Raw genomic sequence first — 24,825 nt, forward strand, 5'->3', positions numbered from 1 at the left:
GCTGACGTTCTTTATTTTCCCCTAAGAAACGAGATCCCAATCACCGCTATAAATAACAGATTTCTTCTAACTGCCAAGTACCAAGAAATTTCAGTTCCGAGAGACAGAGCAGGCGACAGAGCGAGAAATGGAAGGAGTCGAGAAGTGGAGTGATTCTGTGGAAAATCTCCTCGATGAAGGAGACATTGACGGAGCGATTTCTCTACTCGAATCAGTGATTTTGAAGACCCAAATTGGGAGTTCTTCGCCCTCTTCGAATCTGCAATTGGCCACGGCTCTCAGCGACTTGGCCAAACTATACTCGTCAAAGGGTTTCTCCTTGAAAGCTGACGAGATTCAAACAAAGGCTTTTCTAATCAAGCAAAGAGCTCAAGTGATTCATTCGGCAGGGTTAGGGCTTCTTTCTTCTTTTCCGTCTTCTACTTTTACTTCTTGTTGGTTTTTGACGTTATTTAGTATTCCAGGGATTCTAGTGCTGTTACTAAGAAAGAGTTGGAGGACAATACGGTCTCCTCTGTTGATAATGATAACTCGTCTTGCAATGCTTCAGACTGCAACCCACCACCTGATGAAGACGATGGTATTTTTCTATCTCCTTTGGCTTCTTTGTTTGAAATGCGCTTTTATCTGCTTTGGGGCGAGGGTTTATAAGTTTTCTCGGGCTATAAGGTGACAAAAAAACAACCGTTGGTGGTAGTATTATTTATGGAATTCTCTAATTTGCGATTGTTACTTTTGTTACGTTATTGCTGTGTCTTTGCATGAAAATGTTAATGATTTGTGCTCTGACATGTTTCATTCCTTTTGCAACTCATTAGATAATATTATATGAGAAGCGTATTTATGTTCTAAAAATCAATATACTCATCATGGATGCGGTTAGGGGGGAATTCAACAAGGGACGTTTTAGTGATTGAATTTTGTTATCTTAAAATCTTGGGACTAGGGACACAGGACATGTGAATGGAATTCGGGGCGCTCATAAACTCTTCCTGTTATTCAAGATTAAGGACCCATCATCGAATGGGTCACACCTAGGACATTAACTAGCACAGCATATTATAGCAGCTATGTGTTTTTTGGTCAAATATTTGACCATGGAGAGAAGGTTTGTTACAATTCTTGAAAAGCTTAAAGTATAATGCATAGATCAGATGATTGAATGCCATCTCATCTTGCTGACTTGTATAGGCCCCCCAGATGTTGGACCTAATGGTGGATCATTGATCTTCTGAATATTAAACACCTGCAATGCTCAGGGTAGTTAAGGCAACTAGGTGTTGCCTAGGAATGTGCAATAACAGGATGACTTGTTGCTTGTGCAATAAAGAAGAAAAAGTATATAGAAAACATAGTATGTAGTCATATATACAATTTTGTATATTGTGCTTATGATTAAACTACATGTTGAATAAGCAAATCAATACAGCATCATAACAACAATTTTCTTAGTCAAATTTATAATTATCCACATAAAGGACATTGGTTTGTTCAGCATTGCAAATTGCATATAGCATATTAGCAGAACAGATTCAACAATAGAATAATTTATGCTGTCAAGAAAATGTGGAAAGAATTATTAATAATCTCTCCCTAATCCAACCAGTGTTGTCGTGCACTTCTTTTTTTGTTGTTATAAATATGACGCCTGAAAGTATCACTTATTTCTGTTTACCTAGGCGACAGGGTAATGACTGAGCAGTTGCCTAGGGAATACCAGACAGCAGCCACCCAATGCATCATCTAGGGGTCAGGCCCTTAAAACACCTGGGATATACTTTGACAACACTGAGCTTGCTATAAAGGTCCCATTCTGCAACTACCGGTTTGTTGTTGGTGGAACTAAGACAGTCCCATATGCTAGAGAAAACTATTCACTTTTGGAGATGTAGTTCATTGTTGGAGAATGTGTACTTTGTTTGCCTCCTCAAATAATATAAAGTTGCATTCCATTAGAGTTTCTGGTTCATATGTTCTTATTCTAAGATTCATATCTTGTACTTTTAGTAAATGATTAGACCTTATGCTTTCTTATTAATGTTGAATAATTTAAGGTTTTGATGAATTATTCATGTGAAATCTATACAGATTGGGAAGCTTTAGCAGATCGTGCACCAAATGAGTTATTTCCTCCACAACATAAAGCAGGTACATACCAACTGTAATATGAGGGTACCAAAATTTGAAATTCTAAATGCTGTAGGAAGGAAGCACTATTGTGCTACAGATTGTTAAAATTAAGAAAGAAAAATGATCAGGATTACCCATATCAAGTGGCAAGGTATTTACCTTTTTCTATCGTGCAGATGGTTTTATAGCTTTGCGGTTTGTGGTTTTAATAACTCGTTACATCTTATGCTTTCTCCTCAATGATAACTATTCACATGCCAAATAGTAACATGATAAGATTTCTAATGTTATTATGTATGCCAGTATGTGAAAATGATACGGATTGGGAAGCTGTTGCTGATTGTGCACCAAGCAAGTTATTTTCTCCACAACATGAGGCAGGTGGATCACATATCCCATTTGAAGATGCCAAATCTCAAACTCCTAAACGTCGTGGGAGGGGAACTTTCTTGTACATGAAAAATAGCTTATACAGTGATGAACAACGTGATGTTGCAACAATCTCAGAGGACAATTTTACTTCCCATGGTTCAGAAGGAGATGCAAAACTAAGAGATTGTAAGTCAATCGTGCTTATTCCATCACTTGGTTTGATTTCTTTCTTTCAGTTTAATTTATTTTATGTTGGTTGTTACTCAATTGACTTTCTTGTGTCTTTTGGTGGTACTTCAGTTTTTCTTTCTTCTTATTTTATTTTTTAATAATGATTGTCTTGAATCTTGATTAAAATGCTGCAGTGACAACAAAATGAATCACAGTAACAAATAGCAGGTAATTTCAGATAGGACTTTGAACATATACTCCTGATACCCAAGATCAATCATCAATTTCTTTGGTAACCAAAGAATAAGATTACATACTCAGGTTGTTGAATAAAGATGGCAAGCACCAAAGGCCTTCCATCGTTGCAATCTTAATTGTCCATTTTGATGAACAGATCATGGAATAGACTCACTCCTCCATCACTAATGGAACTGCTTCACAGAAATGAGTTTGCCATTCTCTGCCCTGATTTTTCTTATATGACCTGAAAAGCTTATTCTATTACATCATGTTCCAGTATCCTTTTCTCTTCTTTAGCTATCATATAGAACCTTCATTGAGCCTCATTCATCACATCCATTTCCTCTGCTTTCACTCCTTGAATACCCTCTTTTCTTTGGTTTTCCTGTTGTTTGAATCACTTCCCTACCCACAATTCTCCCTTCATCAGGTTCTTTCCATACTCAATTGGTCATTTGGGAGTAACAATCTCTCTATTGAATTAGAAACTTCTCACGTGATGATACCCATTGAAGTGGAGGGTTGATTCACAAAATTCTGTGAGGGAAAATGTGGGAAAGAAATCTGTTTGTTTTTTCTCAAGGAAAGAGCAGCAATTTGTGGAAAATTGCTGAAGCCATAGCATTTTTGCTAAAAGAGACATTTTGTCTCTATGGTTCTGCTTCTAATCAAAGCATAACACAAATACACTCCCATGCATACTCCCTTGAAAGGAGTGAAACCCACTATATTGTTCCTATAATGCTACTGAGAATTATGAGAAGAAACCAATAAAAATTGTGTGTAGGAGTTTCCATCTTGATCTATGACTTGAATAGTGTAAGTCTATTAAATGAGGATGGTCTGGGAGGCTTGAAGTTGGGATGTAAGAACGTCTAAGGATGAGAAGAGCTTAGGGATAGAAGGTCTGACAATGGGGAAGTTGGGGGCAGAAAATGGCTAAGGACCGAGAATGAATGAAGGGAAGGATCCTTCTTTAGGGCCCTAATTCCCTATTTATAGAATCAAGGAACCAGTGGTAGGAGTCTCATGCACTAGGCTGCCCCTTCTTCACTTTAACAAACACACGGGAGACAAATCCCATTAATTTCTCTCCCATGGACATGTGTCCTGTGGACCACAAGGCTGTAGGCCGCGTTCTTTGAAGCCACATCGAGTGTGACACATGTCCAAATGGTCATCAAGTACGACCAGTCATGGCTTCTTTGAAGCAGTCATGCATCTCACCATGGACACACTCCTAATGCTACAACCTGGTTTGGTTAGGCTATGCAAAACCAACACTAGTGAGATTATGAGGTTTTCCTTGTGTAGGTTTTCTATGGGACAGATCTTACACGCTAGCAAGGTTGCCTCGTCATATTATGCCTACAAGGTTCCCTTTCCTGTGAGGTCCTCTACTCGACCTCGCTCGGTTCGACAACCTCATGCTTTTTGCCAATACGATGCCGTGAGGTTACCTTTGACTAGTTTTTAGGAAATCATTTTCTTATAACATCTAATGTGAGACACTCATGTTATCCTATGATATCGTGTTTATTTCATGTTTATGATCAGTGTCTCACTTCCAAGTCTTTAAATATATATCCACACTCTCACAAGTAGAGGATGACTTCACCATCCAGAGTTAAATCATGAGATTAAAACTAATTGCTCATGAATGCCTCTGCATTAGAATACTTCAACTTGTTTAAATTTGGTAATAGTGGTTGTAGCCAATGCTTTTCATGCGTTTTAAAAATGATAGTGCATTTATGTGCTCTTGAAACACTTTTTTATTGTTCTTTATGCCCAAATAAGCATGTTGGGTGGTATCAAACCATTAGTTTTTGTTGGTAAAGCTTGTCATACTATCTATCAAGGACCTCTGTTCAAATTTGTCTTTTCACATGAAGTAATATATCAAAAACCTGCTTCCCACAACCCCCACCCAGAGTAGAGAAAAACATATACTGATCAAGAGGAGAAGAAAGGCAATGCAAATAATGAAGAATTTCCATCCCTTTACTTCGTTGCTAGAATTTCTACCTTTACCATGTTGCTGGAACATCTATTGTGACATTGAATTAGCATGTCATTTTATCATATATCCTGTGAGGTTCTACTACAGAAGCATCTATATGGGTCAAATAAAATTTATGATCTAAAAGTAGTTATTTTACTGATTTCAGCAAGTTTTGGTACGAGTCATGTTCTTGTTCTGGAAGATTTTCCACCAAGTACTAGGACGGTAGAGTTGGAGAAAATTTTTCTGCACTTTAGGGATCAAGATTTTGTGATTCGCTGGGTTAATGATACTGTTGCCCTTGCAGTATTTCGAACACCATCCATTGGTAAGTCCAGATGTAAATAACTTTCTATGATGGATATCCAGTAAAATAGAAGTTTTATGTGCATAGTGCTGGATTTATTACAATGTGTGGTAGAGTTTACCTCCTTTTAAACAGGTGTCAGTTACATGATTTCCCCTCCCAACTCTTTCAGAAAAAAAATTAAATATGTTGACTTCTTTTCTATTTTTATTCTAATAATTTTAATCTCTTGACAACATTTGACTTATTTCTGTTTTTATCAGTGACTTCTATTTAAAAAGTCGGTATGCACTTGTAAAAGTATAAGAAGCAATGTATGCTTTTAAGTATGAATACTGATGGAAAGAAGCTCCGTGATTTGTAGGTGCAAGTTACTGAACATAGTTTTCAAGGCGCCAAGGCGAACCTAGGTGATAGGGGAGTGCTTAGTCGCCTGGTCACCTAGGCGTTGCTTAATGTCTAAAAGAAAAATAAAATAAAAAGGGGATGAACCCCTATTTTTCCGTTGAAAAAGAAATACAGAAAGGAAGAGCCCCATTCTTTCTTTGAGAAAAAGAAACAAACCCTTATTTTTTGTTCTAGAAGAAGAAGAAGAGAGGAGGAGGAGGAAAGGAGAAGGGGAGGAGCTCCTGTTTTTGTTCCGAAACAAGAAAAAGAAGGGACAGAGCTCCTGTTTTTTGTTCCAGAAGAAGAAGAAGGAGAGGAGAGGAGGAGGAAAGAAGAAGGGGCAGAGCCTCTGTTTTTTGTTCCAAAACTAGAAAAAAGATGAATGGGCAGAGCCCTTGTGTGATCGATTTCCCTTTCTTCTTCAAAGACATATAACTTGTAACTTGACGAGGATATCTCTTGATTCGTCTTCGAATATTTTATCTATCATAAACCTTAAAAAGATAAGAAATTAATAAAAAATTATTATAATATGAAAGAAATAAAAATAATGATTCGGTTCATCATGTCTATATTTATATTATAGACTTAAAATATAAAAAAATATTAAATATGAAAAAATTACATGTTATTTACTATTATACATAAAAAATAAAAATATTATATATAATAAAAATTATTTATTATATATATTTATATGTATGTATGTATGTATAAAATATTATTGTATATAATAAAAATTATTTATTAATAAAAAATATTTATTTATTATACTAGGCTCGATTAGGCTCGCGAGCCTCATGAGCCTCACGAGCTGAGCTTCATTGGGCTCGAGCTCGGCTCGACTAGCAAACATGCCTATATATCAGGCTCGAGCTCAGTTTAAACCGAGCCGAGCTGAGCTTTTCACGAGCGGAGCTCGGATAGCTCGTGAGAAGCTTGGCTTGTGGCCACCCCTAGCTATAACCAAGATTAAAAAATATTTATTTATTATACTAGGCTCGATTAGGCTCGCGAGCCTCATGAGCCTCACGAGCTGAGCTTCATTGGGCTCGAGCTCGGCTCGACTAGCAAACATCCCTATATATCAGGCTCGAGCTCAGTTTAAACCGAGCCGAGCTGAGCTTTTCACGAGCGGAGCTCGGATAGCTCGTGAGAAGCTTGGCTTGTGGCCACCCCTAGCTATAACCAAGATTAAGACACCGCAATCTGCCAGCAATCTCTCTTTCCCCTGTCTTTCTATTCCACATCAGCTATCCAACCACAACTGAAGCAAGCAACATCAAAGCACTAAGTCTAAAGGCCTTCTTTGTGGACACTGTTACTCACCAATAACATACATTACCATCAAGAGGTAAGCTCTCTTAACCCTCCCCTAGGGCAAAAAAAAAAAAAAAAATTACAACAAGGCCCAAAACATTTGTTCCCTTCCCACCCCTTTCTTAGCAAGAGTATCCGACTATCCATAAGGAGTTGGCATTTACCTTTACCCACTGTAGCTGAATTTCCAAACCTTGTGCTAGCTGATTGAACAACCTTTTTTCATTAGCAAACTTCCATAGACCATTCTCTTCTTTTTGCAGCCAACCTATAACCATTTTTGTATCTCCTTTAACAATGAACTTACCACAGTTCAACTCCTTAGCTTCTTTCCTTCCATCACTTCCAAGATCTTAGCCCAAAGTGAGTCACCAACACCAATAGGACCAGAAAATAAAGCAATTATCTTCCCTCTTCATCCCCAAAGGTTCTTCCAATGCTTGATGACCCTGGGTTACCTTCACTGCTACCATCAAAGCTCAATTTGACAAATCTAGAAGTTGACGGAGACCTAAGGGGCAAAACTTAGTTTTTGCAGAGGCTGAATCAGCCACTTCCAATTCCTTAGGTAATATTTGTGGAAATACCTTCAAACTTTTCTAGAGATTGCACCCATTGTACCACTCTAATAGTAATTGCCTCAATAATGGCCTTACTCCTTGTCAGAAAAAATCCTCGAGTTTCTTTCTTCCCAAATTGTATAGCAAATAGCACCTCTAACACATCTACAAAGAGTTCTACCCCTCTTCTTTGGCCACCTTAAGAGAGAAGAGCCAAACAAGCTTTGTACGTCTAGTGGGGGGGTCCACTTGCAATCAAACAAAGAGAACAATCAAATCCAAATATTTGAAACAAAGGGGCAGGAAATTGATAAGCAATATCAGCTTTCACCATTAGCCTTACAAAGGATACATCAGTTGGGAGATGAGCAAAGTTAGGTCTTTTTCTTTGCAGCAAGTCACAAGTGTTACACCTTCCCAAGAAGGCTTTCCAACAAAAAGCCCCAATCCTTGGAGGAATTAGTTTACCCCAAACTCTCTAAGCCCTCTTTTCTTTTCTTTTTGTAATCTTGCATGGAGTATTCAAACTTGCTATAAAAAGCAACCCTCTTTTTCCCTTTCTCTTTCCCTCTCAATGCAAATAAAACAGGGGCTTAGTTCCATCATTTATTTTTCCTTTTGTACCCCATTGCCCATTTTATCCCTATCTCTCTAAGCCAATGCTTTGAAACTCGTAATCATATCGTAAATTGAAAGAGGTTTGAGTCAAATCGTATTCTAAATTGTAAGGGCTTTTTTTTTTGTGAAAACTATCAAAAAACTAAAAAAAACCCTAAACCTCTCACATATAGAAAGAATGACTTTGTACTAATTTTCAACTTATAGACATCATATAAGTAAGTAGTAGACTAGTAGTAACGGTGTAGTGAATCTGAAAATTGCACTAGTTTCATGGTTCCATACTATAATTGGTGTTTATAATTCAATAGATGCCATGTTATGAATATGATGAAGTTAAACTCCAATTTTCAACAACAAAAATCTATACTTTCATAGTTTCATTGTATTTTTATGAGTATGAAGTATGAACTTTACATGGCATCATGTTCATGGCCCCAAGGCTCGACAAAAAAGGCAACTTTGAGGCAACCCAATATCCTATTTAGTTCCCCTATCCCTATACAATATATACAAAAAAAGATGCCCGCTTTGCGCAAGTATATCATATACTCCCAAATCCTCAAAAATTTCCTTTATAAGTTCATAACTAAAAAATAAACCATCGCTATTATCTATCAAATATTCAAAATATATCAATCATCACCCGTCATCATCCCCATCATTATCACTATTCTTATCATCATCAACAAGCTGAATGTTGTCTTCATCTTCTTGCTCTTCATCTGATGAAGAAGCATAGTCTTCTTCTTGCTCTTCATCTTGAGTTGGATTTTTCCTTTCCTTCTCCTTTGTGTAGATCCCTTGGACCTAAGGTAAAATTATTATTATTTGAATAAAACATAAAGTTATAATTTAAATGACAACAAACTAACAAAATGAAACCTACCATGCTGTCTCCATTTATCTACAATTCCTTCAACCTTAGTAAAACACTCCTATATCCATCCAAGTGGTATCATCAGGTGGGGAAGGATCCGCCTTTTCAGTTATCCATTCATCATTTGACTAAATATCTGATAAATAAATTGGGTCAAACCCTTGTTCAGCCTTTCTCTTTTCATGATGGATTTCAAGTTGGTTATTGTATTTGACAAATACTAAAGCATTCAACCTTTTGTTCCAAACGGTTTCTTCTCTTTGAATGTATCTAGCAATATTCAAAATCAACAAAATATTATATAAATTCTTATCTACTCCATAAAATTTAATTCCACCAAATAATAATAAATAAGAATTAGGAATACAAACTTGCAAAAATGTACTCCAATTCCTTTCACAACCCGTAGAACTGCATGTGAAACTCAAAATATGGATTGCCAATTTCTTTAGTTCTGGTGTGCCATCTCTATAATTATCCCACCATGTAGTTGTTTTGCAAAATTCTAATATGTAAGTAATTAACTGTGGCAAACTAAAATTTTAAAATTCATTTAAACTGTAAAGATATTGAAAAGTTAAATAATTGTTGAACTACATAATCATACCCAGTTGCTTTTTCTTCCGAGTAAGTTTTGTTTTCTCTCTACCAAATTAGCCCTCTGCTCTCTTGATTTTGTCAATTTGGTTTCAATAATAATCCGCTCCAATCAAATTTGTCAATTTGATTTCAATATGATTTCAATCATAAAGTCCTTGCTTTATTTCTAAATCCGCATTAAATTTTTCATCATATTGAAAAACTGAATTTAGAAAATAAGTCCTACATGTAATGGTCCATGGAGTTGTAAATCCTAACGCTTGTCAATGATATCCCACAATGGCTTATATCTTTTCTTCACATTTCCCAAGTTCTTGGAAATTGTTTCTTTTCTCAATCCATTGCCTCATAAATATAACTCATAGTAGGCATCTCATCCATATCAACCAATCTAAGAATCTTAACCAAGGGAAGGGTGCTTTTTAGGCAATATTTGATTAACGCCCAAAAATTATTATCAAGCAATACAACATCATGTGTTCTAATGCCTTTGTCTATCCTTGTGAATGGACTTCCGATTCATCTCATTTGAACATTTTCTTCAATGCATCTTTCTGTTGATGGACACTTTTTAGTGTAAGAAAACATGTTGCAAATCGTGTCACAACTAATCTTGTCAATTCTTTATTTGGTGGCACGTCAATTTGAGAACCCAACAATGCTTGTAAATGTATCTAGTTAAGAACATTGCTTTCTCAACCTTTTCAGCTTGTATAGGCATGTTCCCAATATCCATTAGCATATTGTCCACACAATGCGCTACACATGGTGCCCAAAAAATAATTTAGGAATTTTTTAAATTAGCAACTCTACAGCTTTCACATAGTTTGATGCACCATTTGTGACCACTTGAACTATATTTTCTTTTTCAATTCCTTCTATAATTGTGTTAAACAATTTAAATAATTTCTCTCCACTTTTTATAATTTCTAAAGTGTCCATTGATTTCAAAAACACTGTCCCACATGGACTGTTCACTAAAAAATTTGTATTGGACCTACACCCATCAGTCAATCCATCTGACATCAATGTGCAACCTGTTTTCCTCCATTCCTTCTTGTACTCTTCAACCATTTGGTCAATAATTTCTACCTCTTTTTTAAGAAGAGTATTTCTCATTTTATGATAACCGGGCAACTTAAGTCCCGGTACATATGTACTTGTGTCATTGGTCATTCTAGCCAAAAAGGGACTTTTCACAAGATTGAAAGATAAATTAGTTGTTTAAAAGAATTGAGCAATTGATTGACAAACTTTATCTGTCTCCCTTCTTCCGAACTTGATTCAAGATTGTTTGTTGATGACTCTTACCCCCTTGTATACATAAGAGTCTAGAGTGCATGAAGCCTTGTGTCCTTTAGAATCTTCTGGCTCCGGTTAATCTTCAAAATAAAAGTCCCTCAAATTAGCTCCAGCATTAGACTCATACATCTCCATCTCTTTTTTGTTTTTTTTTTCCTTCTTTGTTCTCCGGTAATGCCTTAAATTTCTCACGTATTTCATCAGGATTTTTCTTGCGCACTTGAATATTTTTGTTTGTGCGTTCAAGGTGGTGTTTCATTCTAAAAACACCTCCCCAAAATTCTCCACCACAGTAATTGCATCTTTACATGTAAATAATTATTTTCTTCAACCTTGACAAAATGTTCCCAAGTAATATCTTGGACCTTCACCATTTTCCTTCTAAAAACACAGTTGAACAACTGAATAAGTAACTAAGTAAGAACCTTTGCAAGTTGATCACTGAATTCTACAACACTATTAATCTTTGATTTAGTATCTAATATCTACCAACTACTATCTAGTTATCCTATGGTCTTATCTCTATGTTTTTTAAAGGAAAATAACCATGATGCCATTTAATCCCTATTGTTTCAAATTTCAAGTTCCAATTATTTAAGCCAAACATGCAATTCATAAAGAAATACTAAAGTAAGAGATATAATCATATAATTGCTCAACTTGAGTCTCACATACATCCAAGAACATGATAATTAAACAAAATACACACACAAAGAGATGCTATGTGGAGTGTGGTTTGGATTAATAATTCAAGTATTTAACAAAAAAACTCACATTTATTGATGAAAAAACATGCTACACAATTGACCCAGAAAAGGTAATGAAAGGCCCCCAAAGAGGAGAAAGAAAGGTCGATATGACTAAGTACATGGATCTATAATCAGTGGATACAGAGCAGCTGGGCATTGAGTGCGAAGAAAAACATGAAGGTCAGCGGGGGAAGCTTGGAAAGAGGGAGGGAAGGTCAGTTCCTGCGAGCAAAAAGATGGAAGAAAGTGTTGAAGGAAGTGAAGACTTTCATCTTGGAAGAAATCTGGACTAGAAATGGACTCTCTCTAAAGATTGTAGAATCGAGGAAAGCTTCTTTGCTTCTTGAAGGAAGGGCGGTACCATGGTTCCAAGGAGTTCTTGATGGAGCTAAAATAACAGAAAAATCAAGGGAGTGGAGGTGCTGTCTATTGGAACAGAACAGGAAGTATGTGGCTGAAAGAAAAGAGAACAAGTACGGGAGGTTTTTGGGAGTGCAGGAACACTTTGGTGAGGGGCTGAAGCAGTTTACCTGTTTCCCTGAAGGGAGGCCTCGGGATGGGACCAGTTAGCAGAAGCAATTCAGGAGGTTTTGGTGGTAACTAATGACAAAGAAAGTGCCCTTAAAGATGGTCAAAAAATTAAGGAACAATCTGAAGGGCAGTCAGGGAAAGTTTTCAGGGAGATCCCAGGAGAGGAGGAGATAGGGACGGAAAGTAAATTGCAGATTGATGCTGGACTAGGTTTGGTGAAATTGTGGGTGAACAAACCTAAAGAGGATTGGCAGCTTAAACTTGTCCTCTCGGTAAACAAGAAAGTAAAAGATTGGGAGAGACTAGGTGAAGAAGTCCAACAGATATTGAAGACTACAGAGGTGTTGCAGATTTCTCCCTTTGACAACCACAAGGCTGTAGTGTATTTTCAGGGGATTCCTCTGGATTTTGCTACTGTTTCGGCTGTAACAGAGCAAGGTGTGGTGGTGTTGGAGAAATGGAAGCCTTTTTGCAATGTACAGTTGGTAGAACCCACAGAACTTATCAATCTGAAAATTATTGGGTTGCCTTTCCATCTATGGAAGATGGAGGTATTCAGGAAAGTTGCGAAGCTATGTGGAGGCAAGATGGTTTCCTTTGATGCTTCCAACCTGAGTGCCGTGCAGATTAATGTAGCTGGAGCAAAGCCAGAGCTTATCCCAAGGTCTTTGGATTTAACTTCAGATAATGTAGAACTCAGGGTTTGGATTGCAACTTCTACAGAAGCTAGATGGTGGAGATTGGGGAGGAGTGGGGAAGACGAAGATGATGTGGCCTCCAAGGTTCGAGTTAACACTGGGAAGGAAACTGTAAAAGAAGGGATAGGAAAGCAGTACCCCAGTCTTCCACTTTAATTGGCAAATCAGAGGATCGGACTAGGACTTTTGCTCAGGTAGTAACGTCCAAAGGTGGAGAAAGTCTGTCAGAAGACTTTTTGAATTTGAATAAGTGTCCAAAGGTGGGGACAGGTGGAGGTAGATTGGAACAGCAACCAGGTGGATTGTCATTTGATATGGCCCAGGCCTGCAGTCAGGGAACCAATACTAAACTTTTAAAAAGACTGGGTCAGGTTCAAAATTATAAGGATGGGCCAACAGTAGAAGTGAGGGGTACTGGTGGGCCCAGTCTTAAACTTAAAGTGGATGGGCCTGGAAATAAGACTGCAACAGCAAGTAAGCCCATAGATAAATCAGGTGACCACTTAAATAGGCACGTGAGGTGGAACAAGGTTCAAAAGACTATGGACATTCGCTGTGGTATATCTTCGTCCTCTTCAGATTGGTATGCAACTGGCTCGAAAGAAAAATGTTTGTCTGGTCCGACTTTAGCGTGGCAGCCAAGACTGGTCTCTTACTCCACTAGCCCAGATAAACCTAATCCGAGATATAACCGCACGAGGTTAGAAGAGGAGGATTCTGCTTCAGACTGGGTAAGTGTAGATGATGAGTCTCTGAAAGAGGAGTTGTATGCTGAAGAGTCCAGCTATGGTAGTATGCAGAGTAAATGTCGTTCAAGGTTTTGGGAGGAAGATGACCCAGGATTAAAGTTACTGTTCGAAGAAGAGGCTTGTACACTTCCAAGAGAGTTGGTTCGGCCTAGAAAGGAGTTGGAAAGAAAGAATACAGGCTCAGGTGAGGAGAAAACCAAAACAGGGAGAAAAGGGGATTCAATCCTTTGTAAAGACCAGGGAATGGGTGCTTGTACGGTGTGTGTTGGCAATCTGGTTCCGCCAAGCAGAGCTATAAACTGCCCGCTTCCCACTGCAATCAATCCAGATCTTGATTTCGAGGGTCCTATTCCCAGTGAAAGTCAAACAAAAGGGGTTCAGGCTATTCCAACAACTCATATTGCATCTTCTTCCTCCCAAGGCTTGGATTGTTTTCAGGTTCAGTTTTTGGTTACTAACTTTGTTTCCCCAAGTCCTGTGTGTGTCTGGCCTACAGGTGATTCCAGCCCAGCTTTAAAGTCTGCCAATTCGTTTGATTTGGGACAAGTGACAGAGGTAGTGGGGGAGATAAATTTAGAAGCAGAAGAGAGAGAACTAGGGGACAAAATTTGGGAGTTGATCTTGGAACTATTTAGAATCAGAATGGAAGAGGAGCTGAATGTGAAAGAGGGTAGGGTTGAGGAGGAGATTATTCAATTTCCCAATACAGTGGAGAAAAGTGGATACAGTGGAAAATCAAAAGGACAACGGAAAAAGAAGAAGAAGGGGTCAGGTAAGAAACTAGAAGGAATTGAGAAGGTGGAAGAGTCTAGTAAGAAGGTAGGAGAGCTTTCTAAGAAGAGGAAGAAAAAGCTGAGTGAGGTGGAGAGGTTGAAGAGTGGGGTGGTTTATGATAAAGCGAGTGGGGATAGGAAGGATAGAAAAAAAGGAATAAAGAGGGTGGTTTGGTTGGGGCTACCTGATTTGTTTGTCCATGAAGTTAATAAGCTGGAATGTAAGAGGTTTGGGGAGTTCAAAGAAAAGGCGAGTGATCAAAGACTTCTTGAGAAGAGAAAAGTCAGATGTGGTCTTAATACAAGAATCAAAATTGTCTGAGGTGGACGAGAAATGGGTGAGGAGAATTTGGTCAACAAGAAATTTGAGTTGGGCCTTTGCACAATCGTGGGGAGCTTCAGGGGGAATTATTACTTTATGGAGAAATGAAGACTGGGAGTGTGAAGAAGAATTAATTGGGAATTTCTCGGTGTCAATAAAATTGAAGAGAAAGGAAGATGGGTGGGCTTGGGTGCTAACTAATGTCTATGGTCCCACCTCTTATAGGGAAAGGGAAGGTTTTTGGGAAGAACTAGCAGCTGTTAGGGATTTGTGGGATGGCCCTTGGTGTTTGGGTGGGGATTTCAACGTAATAACATTCTTAAACGAGTCCAATAACCCCAGTCGTAGGATTACATCTAGCATGAGGAAGTTTAATCTTTTTGTGGAGAATTTTACATTGCGGGACCTCCATCTTCAGCAAGCAAATTTTACCTGGTCAAACTTCCAAGAAAACCCTACCTGTTGTCGATTGGATCGGTTCCTCTTTATAGTGGATTGAGAAGTTGAATGGGGGATTTTAGGTGTTATAGCATTGCCGAGACCTATTTCAAATCATTGCCTAATTAGGTTGTCTCAAGAAAGACTAGATGGAGGCCCGTGCCCTTTTAGGTTTGAAAACATGTGGTTACTTCATCCAGAGTTTCTAGCTAAGGTAAAAGAATGGTGGGAAGTGGACCAAGTGGAATTCCGGTGGAAGGGGTATAGGTTTTACAAGAAACTACAACTCCTGAAATCTAGACTCAAGATTTGGAATAAAGAGGTTTTTGGTAGATTAGAGTAAAGGAAAGTGGAAATCAGTCAGGGAGTGCAGGAACTAGATGGACTAGAAGCTAAAAGAATGCTGGGGGAAGAGGGTAGGGTGGAAAGATGGAATTTGAAACAGGAACTGGAAGATCTTCTTAGGAAGGAGGAGATAAGTTGGAGGCAAAAATCCAGGTGCAAATGGCTAAAGGAAGGGGACATCAATACAAGGTTTTTTCATTCGTTGGCAAATGGGAGGATGGGCAATTGCTGACAAGGGAAGATGATATAGCTCAAGCTTTGGTTAATCACTTCAAATTAGTGTATGACAACCCAGGGAGACCTAGTGAGAGCTTAGAGGACTTGGAGTGGAGGGTGGAAGATAGTGTCTTATTGGAATCTTTGGAAAGAAGATTTGAGGCCCAAGAAGTGAGAAATGCAATCTTCTCCATGGATTGAGCTAAAGCTCCTAGGCTTGATGGTTTTTCGATGGCCTTTTATCAAGATTGTTGGGAGATAATTAGAGAGGATTTGTTGGAGGTTTTTGAAGAGTTCTATGAGAGAGGCAAATTTAACTCGGGAGCAAATGCAACTTTTATTGCCTTGGTTCCTAAGAAGAAGGACGCTCTCCAACCAAAGGATTTCAGACCTATAAGCCTGGTGGGAAGCATGTATAAGATCATCTCTAAGGTCCTAGTGCTAAGATTAAAAAAGATCCTCCCATCTCTAATCTCACCGTATCAAGGGGCCTTTGTAGAAGGAAGACAAATTGTAGATTAAATACTTATTGCCAATCAATGTGTTGAGGTGAAGAGGAGGAGAAAGGAAAAGGGGTTGGTTTGCAAATTGGATCTTGAAAAGGCATATGACATGGTGGACTGGGATTTTTTACTAGAGGTTCTCAAGCGGAGAGGGTTTTGGGAGAGATGGTGCAGTTGGGTAAAGGGATGCATTTCTTCATGTCATTTCTCAATATTGGTGAATGGTGTAGCTAGGGGTTTCTTTCCTGCAAAGAGGGGTATTAGGCAAGGAGATCCATTGTCCCCATTCCTCTTTACCCTAGTAGCTGATATGTTGAGTGCCATGATTTCGAGGGCCAATGCTAACAATTTGATAAGAGGTTGGAGGATTGGTAGGGAGGAGGTGGTGGTCACACACTTACAATTTGCAGATGACATCATCTTGTTTTGTGACGGGGAGGAAGGGGAATTACGGAACTTAAAGAGTCTAGTGCTTCAATTTGAAAGGAAGTCCAATCTTAAAGTGAATTGGGGAACAAGTTGTGTGGCAGGGCTCAATCTAGGCAGAGAGGAGGTGGATTCCCTAGCTAGGATTTTGGGGTGTGAAGTGGGGGGCTAGCCTTTACAATATTTGGGGCTACCACTGGGAGGGAACCCAATGGTTGAGAGTTTTTGGTACCCTGTAATTGAAAGATTCTCTAAGAGGTTAGCAAATTGGAAGAGGAATTACATCTCTTTAGGGGGTAGGATAACCTTAATCAAGTCAACCTTAGCCAACCTGCCAGTTTATTTCCTGTCTACCTTTAGAGTACCAATGAAAGTAGCCAACCAGTTAGAGAAGATAATGAGGGATTTCTTGTGGGAACCAAGGGATACTAAGAAGGATCACTTAGTGAAGTGGGAGGTGGTTTCTAGGAGTAGGGATGATAGAGGCCTTGGGTTAGGAAATATAAGATTAAGAAACATGGCTTTGCTGGGGAAATGGATTTGGAGACTACCGATGGAACATGACAGACTTTGGTCTAGAGTGATTGTTAGTATTCATGGATTGGCAGATAATGGTTGGGATGCAGGACTCGACCTTGGGGCTTCTCAGTGTTCTCCTTGGAAAGCTATTCAAGGTATTTTGCCTCTTATGCTTCCTTATTTCAAATGTGATGTCTACGCTGGAAATAAGTCTTGTTTTGGGAAGATGTTTGGGTTGGTGAAAACTCCCTTAGAGATAGATTTCCTTCTATTTACTCCTTGTCTGAGAACAAAAGAAAAGTGATCTCTTCAGTGTTTGTTGATAACTCCTGGGATTTGGGCTTGAGAAGAGGTCTAAGGGATTTTGAAATGGGGATGGTTGATGATTTGATCACTCAGATTGAGATAGAGGGAGACTCCAAGTTGGTAATTGGGTGGATGCAATTAGGGCAGCTGGGAATTTGGCAATATAGACAGCTGATAAGGGAAATTCTTAGCATAACAAGGGAGGTGGGTGTTTGGTTCAAGTGGGCAAGGAGATTAGCAAATGGTTTTGCTGACGCCCTAGCAAAACAAGGGACTACAAGGGAGAGTCTTTTTTGGGCAATGCTGTAATGTTTGATGTTTATTGGATCAACCTTTTCTAATAAGGGTTGAATTCTGTATTTCAGGTTAATTTATCTCTAATGAAAGTTGTCGTTTCTGATTAAAAAAAAAACATGCTACACATGTCAATTATCAATGCATGAATGCAATACAAATATACTATAGTGAGAATGTGAGATACAGATTTGAGAGTTGAGACACTATAAATGAAGATGTCATGTTTATCAGTTTCAATTTATGGAATATGGACACATTTTAATTCTAAATTCTTAAGAAATTAAATTATAAAATCTAAAAAGACATGAGCTGCTTGATAACATAATTTCGAAGAAAATAAAATACAAACAAGAGAAATGAAAGGGAAAAATAATGGGGGAACCCCTGTTTTCATGTGTAAAGGAAAAAGAATAAAAGCTGAACTGAAAACTTGTTTTTTGCATAAAAGGGTGAAACTAATAGAGTTTAGCCCCTATTTTTATGTAAAAAAACATGGACTTAGTTCAGCCGAAGCCTCTATTTTTTTGCATTGAAAAAGAGGTAAAATACCCCTGTTTTTGAACTCAAAAAAAAATGAAAAAAACAAGATAGGGATGCAGCCTCTATTTCCATTAAAAAAAGGTCAGAAAAAATGGGGCAGAGCCCTTGCTTTCATTCAAAAGAAAAAAATGAATGAAATCATTTTGTTTTTTAGTGCAAAAAGGAAGGGAAAAAATGGGGCGGAGCCCTTGTTTTGTCCTCAAAACAAGAACAAATTCTTGAAATAAGAAGGGCAGAGCCCCTGTTTTTGGTGTTTAAAACAAAAAAGAAAAAGAAAAAAGAAATCGAAAAAATAGTAGTAGAAATCATTTGCAACAAAAAATAGTAGAAATCGAAAACTAAATAGAATTCATACCTTTTGGCGCAAACCAGTGATTTGGAGTTTCATGTTCACAATGGAGGGTTTGGTGTTTCTCAGCCTCCTACCCTAGATTTTCCTTCTATGGCAAGTCTCTCTCGATTGATGAAAGGAGCTATTTAAGTTTTTATAATAAAAATGAAAGTACTAACCCTTATTAAACAGATAAAATATTAAAAGGGGGAAGGACTAAATAGTCTTTTCCTCTTAAAATAGGCTTTCAACATAAATCAGTTGAATTGGATATGAATCGTGATTTACGATTCAAACCAACAATTTGGTTATAAACATAGTTTTCAAGGCACCAAGGTGAGGCTAGGCGATAGGGGGCACCTTGTCGCCTAGGCGATGGATTTTTTTTAAGTAAAATCATATATCCTAGGGTAGTTCCCTAGGTTCCATAACCATCTTCCCTTGCTTATTGGTCAGGTTTTGAAAATTTTGAGGGTTCAATCAAGGATCAAAATTTTGATACAATATGCCTTGTATCGGGTGTATTATTGCATCTTTGGGGTCTTGATACCTATTTACAGGTGTTTTTGGGGACCCATTTTTAAAATATATATATTTATATATATATATATAAATGAAATTGAAAACCAAAGAAATAAAAAAAATAGGGGGAGTATCGTTATAAGTATCGATACACCTTGCCAATACACAGGTGTATCGATACTTTGAACCATGGGTTCAATACAGCAGTTAGCAATGTTTGCGTTGATTAAACCCTAACAAAATAAGAAAACAATAAAAAGAAATTAGTATATAAACACATAAAATGAATATTCTAGTTTAATAATGTCTATTTTATAATTATAATGTCAAAAAATTAAAAATATAAAAGTATTTTATAACCCCGTGCACAAAACTGCTTGGCAACTGGGCGAGGCGAGCCTCCAAGGGCACCTTGTCGCCTTGACACTATGGTTATAAATCAGATGATTCATTAAAAAACTGATTAATTAAAAATCTGGATAAATACAAGTAGGATAATGAGTAATACTGTAATAGACTAATAGCCTGATATTCTTTTTGTGGTGGAAAACTGAATTACTTCTTTTCAAGACAACCCATTGCAGGAGAGCTATGGAAATACATATTGGGTTTGGAGTCTAATAGGTTACACCATGATGTTGCAGAAATAGGGTACATTATGTAGGAAAGAACTTATAATAGACTCAGTTAGATTATCATTTTCCAAATAAGAATGAGAATAATGATGACGATATAGTGGTTTTGGTGTTGATGATGACAAAAAAAAAGGAGTGGTTATGAAAATAACTGTAACTCTGTAAGTAATAAATATAGTTATAAGAATAATAGTGAAGCTAATAGTCTTAAAGCTGAGTGGCAACACATATATGCGCTTCCATGGCATGGCAAGGTGTGCTAACTTCTTTGTGATTAATACATCTGATGTAGTCTGCAAGGCCACAAACCACATGAGCATAATTGTGGATAGCGAGGCCCCGGACTGTGGGATCATGATTGATGTGGCCCAAAGCACCCAATGCTGCGATGAGGACAATAGCATACACTGTAAGAATGATGATGGTTGCGACTTGTGATGCAATCAATAATGAAGACTGCTAGGTCATGAATTGTGATGAGAATGCTAGCGCGTGCAACAAGACCCAAGTCCAAATACGATTAGTAACATAGGCCATGAGATCACAGATCGTGATGGAGAAACTTGTGAAACTCACAAGGTCCAAGATTATGCTAAGATCGCATAATTTAGCGAAAAGTGAGATCATAGAACAAGCCCTATTGCAAAAGAACTAATAAGAATATAAGGTCGCAAGTTGCGAGATTGCAAAGAAGGCTATGGGTAGGTCCGAAGCAAGGTCGCCACTTGCTGTATCACACTATGATTTCCTATTGCAGTCCCACTCATTGCTAGATTGCAAAGACCACGATTTCCTATTGCAGCCTCACTCAAATCACGAAGATGGCAAGTTTGCAACCCAAGCTAAGGGGGCAGGATAGGAGCAAGATTGCACCCACACGATCCAAGAAAGCCAATGTGTCTCAGGTTGAGACACGTCACACATCGTGTCAGTGAGTTGACCCACCAGCGGATGTCTCGCTGAGCAATCACCTGACAGCTATATCACATTATCAGACTCTAGCAACTGCCAGTTTCTTATATTTGTCTGCTTGATTCAACTATCCTTTTGTTTATCTATTTTGGTATAATGATTGGGTGCCTAAGGTTGTAATCTTTTCCTCTCTCTTGACATTATATAAGCCAGGCCGAGCATTGTAACAGATCACCTTTTGAATATTGAATGTGACTTGGTGTTTTGCCTCAGGGCATCTTTGGTTCTACTTCTCTCTTGTTGGTTTCATTCTAGAGCCACAGAAACCCCATACCTTACTACCTTATGCTATGACAGAGGTTAAGGTCACTGCCTTTGTAGGTTGCAAAACTTGGAGGTTAGTGTTATTTTTCTATGTCGGTCATCAATTGTTGCAGTGTCCTTTGCTGCCGCTGGTTATTCTTTGTGAGTCTTCCTCCATTAGAGAATACCAGCTGCATCAAACATCCAAGTGAGGGGTAGGGAGACTGAAGTTGTATTTGGATGTTTCAGCCTCTACCAACTGCAAGTTTCTTTATAAGCTTATATTTGTCTGCTTGATTCAACTACCCTTTTGTTTATCTATTTTGGTATAATGCTTGGGCCTCAAAGTTTGTAATCTTTTCTTCTCTCTTGGCATTATATAGCTAGGCTGAGCATTGAAACAGATCACCTTTTGAATATTGAATATAACTTGGTGCTTTGCCTCAGGGCATCTTTGGTTCTACTTCTCTCTTGTTGGTTTCATTCTAGAGCCACAAAGACTCCATACCTTGCTAACTTCTGATAGGGCAGAGGTTAAGGTCACTGCCTTTGTAGGTTGCGAAACTGAGAGGTTAGTGTTATTTTGTCACTTTGGTCATCAATTGTTGCAGCATCCCTCGCTGCCGCTAGTTATTCTTTGTGAGTATTCCTCTGTTAGAGAATACCAACTGCATCAAACATCCAAGTGAGGGGTAGGAAGATTCAAGCTGTATTTGGGTGTTTCAATCTTAGGGTTGATGCTTTACTGTATCCGCTGCACCGTTTGATGTTTGTATTTAATCCATGAGGTTTTTAGTTTGGATTTCATCTTAAACAGGTCCAAGTCTTTGCTTTTATTTCATATGCTCTATTCACTGTCAATAAATATCTTCATATTGATTGGAAAATTAATTTCAAAAGTATGAAAATTGGTTGCAAGATCTGCAAGAAATTGTTGAACATCTTATGATTTACAAGAAATTTAGATAGCTAAGTTTCATGAGTTTAAATAGACATGATTGTTTCTCAGAAAAGAAATTCTGGCTCAAGTTAAATGAGCAAATGGCAATAATTCATCTTTCTGTCTTTTTTGATGATAAGGTAAACCTGGAAATAAAAACTCCAAGAGAAGAGTTATGTTCTTCAGTTACAATTTTTGCCTCAAAAGTAGAAAGCATGTATAATATTTGGTTTAAAAGTAAATACTCGAGAAAATTTCTTAATTTTGACTTATTAACATAAGAGATTAACGTTCAACAGATACAGTAAGGGGAATGATAAAAATAGCACAAGTAACCTAGAGAACCCAAAACCAAAGTAGAATAACTAAAATAACCTAAAAACAATGATTTTCCATCACTGATCCATATGTTGTCCTTACTTTGCTTATATCTCTCCTACATCATGTTGAAGATCCTGTGATAGTAATTGAGGTATTTGAACATGTTTTGAGATACAAGTAAGTTGACAGTCTTAAAAATATCTCAAGTTTTCTGTTGATTGATGTCTTTATCAATTATTCTATGAATTTGGGCATGGTCTAGGCATCTTTCTTGCATCCTGCCTGCATAAAAGATATCTTGATTCATGGCCTCAAAGTTTGTGACAATCTCAAAGTTTCTTTTGCAGCACGTGAGGCTCATAAAAGTATCAACTGTCCATTCACAGTTCGTGAACTCAATGAGGATGATAGACTGTTGACCTCAATTTCAATGAGGGGTATGTCATCCAATGTTTTCCTTCTTTCTTGAATTTGCAAAAAGGTGAAACGTAGGTGTTGCAAAATTTCAGTAATAGAAGAAGTAATTTGCATGACCATAGCCTCTTTGCCTATCATCTGGTGTGATAATCTAATTGGTAAATATCATCATTGTCAAAATGAATTATGATATGGTAAACATATCTATGGCAGTGCTTTTGGAGTCCTTACGCTTAACTAATTTGTACTAAACTAAAAAATAGTCTTTAATTAGGACATGTAAGTAAATTTTGATGTACCTTAAATAAATCATGCTCCACCTTGTCATCTTACCCAGATGAAGAATAAGCACTTCCATGCTTATTTCCTAGGATGATACAAAATCTTCTAGTACACAAGACCAAGTATATGTTTAGTTTTCCATGCACCAGTCACCTCTCTTTGGCTTCGGGGCACTCCCTTACTATTTGCCTCTAGAAGGTAGAGACATTTCACATTTCTTTATACTAGGAGAGAATTACTTGTGGCCTTTTACTTCATGTCTCAAAATCCTGATATTTTCAAGTATCCCATATATCAGAAAATGCTTGGAAACATGAGAAGAATGGCAAGGGGCAAGAGACAAGACTCTTTTTTTTCTCTAAGCTTTATTTATTTATTTTTTGGATCAGAATTCTTTTTTGTTTGTTTCTGTAATGAAAGTATGGAACCTGAATGATTGGTATTATTGATTTACCAGATCTAGAACCTCCTTATCCGAGACCAAAGACAGATACAAGAACTGCTCAGAGGCTGATTGCTCAAGGAATTGGACAAAAGCTGTTGACAACCTTTGGGTCAAGTGAGTTGGGGAAACAAGAGGAAGCCAGGAGGGACCGCATAGTTACAAGGCAAAACTTGAGAGATGTAGCATGGGGTTCTGACTAAACCTAAGACCATGTTACATATCTGAGTCTTCTCATACCCAAGGTTCATATTTCACATTTTTTTTTCTGTTCAATACTGCCTCAGATAGGTCCTTAAACAATTTGTAAGATTGTGCTGTGATGTCAATCACTGTGAATTTATATGATCTGCAGTTCTATGCCATCTATAATTGGTGTTCATTGTGTATTGAAATTGTTCATTACTTGAAGAGAATATGATGAATTACCAGTTTCATTAGTTCTTTAACGTGTGGTTTTTCAACTGAGCATGGTTCTATCAGTCCTCTGCTACTTTGATATTATTTGTGGTACTGTCAGAAATGAGCTGAAGTAGGGTACACACACATAACTTGGAGATTTGGATTGTGGGAGTTGCACGCCCAAACTCAACAATTCTTTTGTAACTTGAGAGCTTGGAATACATCCTGCAAAAGTGGATTTCCATCAGTTTTCAGGTTATTCTCGTTATCCAAATGCACATAAAGGCTGCACCAATCACAAATTTCAGATCTTTTTTTTTATTTATTTTTGATTTTTTTTTGTTCCAGCAAATGCATCCACTAAGAGCAATTTGAATGTCTGATTGAGCAATTTAACATTGGCGCAATTTAATGCGTGGGAGGAGAAAAGAAAAGATTCCAGGTGATTTCTTCAATAACATCATCATCATCTCTCTCTCTCTCTCTCTCTCTTGTGTGTGTGTGGAAATGAACGGTGCAAGGGAGGACAAAGGAACCTTGAAGGTGCTCTGCTTCACCCGGTTCCGTTGGAAGTAAGTAACTGCCATTGACCAGGGGAACAAAGGTGGTCTAAAATCGTACTAAGTGAGAAAATTTGGTCTTCCATTGCATCCACGGAATGAAACTATGGTTAGGCAAATCGGTATGCTTTATGGAAGTTATTTGGGCTGGATAACTCTCTTAGAGTAACAGAAATAACAGCACGGATTTAGATTAAGACTATGGAATGATTACTTGCCAGCTGAATTGGGGCCGGGTTTATAAAGTGTTGGCTGGACAAAGCATTGAACAAGAGGTAGTAGCATTAGTTCCTTGAAGTGCTGATTGGCCCCAAATAACATATTGCAGTGGATGAAAACGAGGGTCAGCCTGATCAACAGAGCTTTTACATTGTGTCAATACGTAGGATGGTTGTGTCAATAGGGTTATGATGATGATAGGAGGAACCGGGGAAGGAGAACCTGAACCGTCAAG

The 24,825-nt window shown here is 37.9% G+C and overlaps 1 protein-coding gene across 4 annotated transcripts; it reads left to right on the forward strand.

Annotated features, from left to right (window-relative positions):
* The first annotated feature begins 47 nt into the window (after nt 1-47).
* Nucleotides 48-23,873, forward strand: LOC104590320 (coiled-coil protein). 4 transcript variants are annotated; one of them, XM_010248945.3, is made up of 7 exons: nt 48-390; nt 465-580; nt 2,089-2,148; nt 2,434-2,688; nt 5,085-5,246; nt 22,616-22,705; nt 23,425-23,873. In XM_010248945.3, the coding sequence occupies exons 1-7, from the start codon at nt 128-130 to the stop codon at nt 23,610-23,612; spliced, it is 1,134 nt and encodes a 377-aa protein (XP_010247247.1). In that variant the 5' UTR covers nt 48-127; the 3' UTR covers nt 23,613-23,873. The 4 variants fall into 4 exon arrangements, with proteins under 4 accessions (XP_010247247.1, XP_010247243.1, XP_010247254.1 ...); XM_010248941.3 differs by having other exon boundaries at nt 52-390; nt 22,604-22,705; XM_010248952.3 differs by lacking the exon at nt 5,085-5,246 and having other exon boundaries at nt 52-390.
* The last annotated feature ends 952 nt before the right edge of the window (nt 23,874-24,825 follow it).

The sequence above is a fragment of the Nelumbo nucifera genome, chromosome 6 (assembly GCF_055504915.1).
Source record: "Nelumbo nucifera cultivar China Antique chromosome 6, China Antique-T2T, whole genome shotgun sequence".
Classification (NCBI taxonomy): domain Eukaryota; kingdom Viridiplantae; phylum Streptophyta; class Magnoliopsida; order Proteales; family Nelumbonaceae; genus Nelumbo; species Nelumbo nucifera.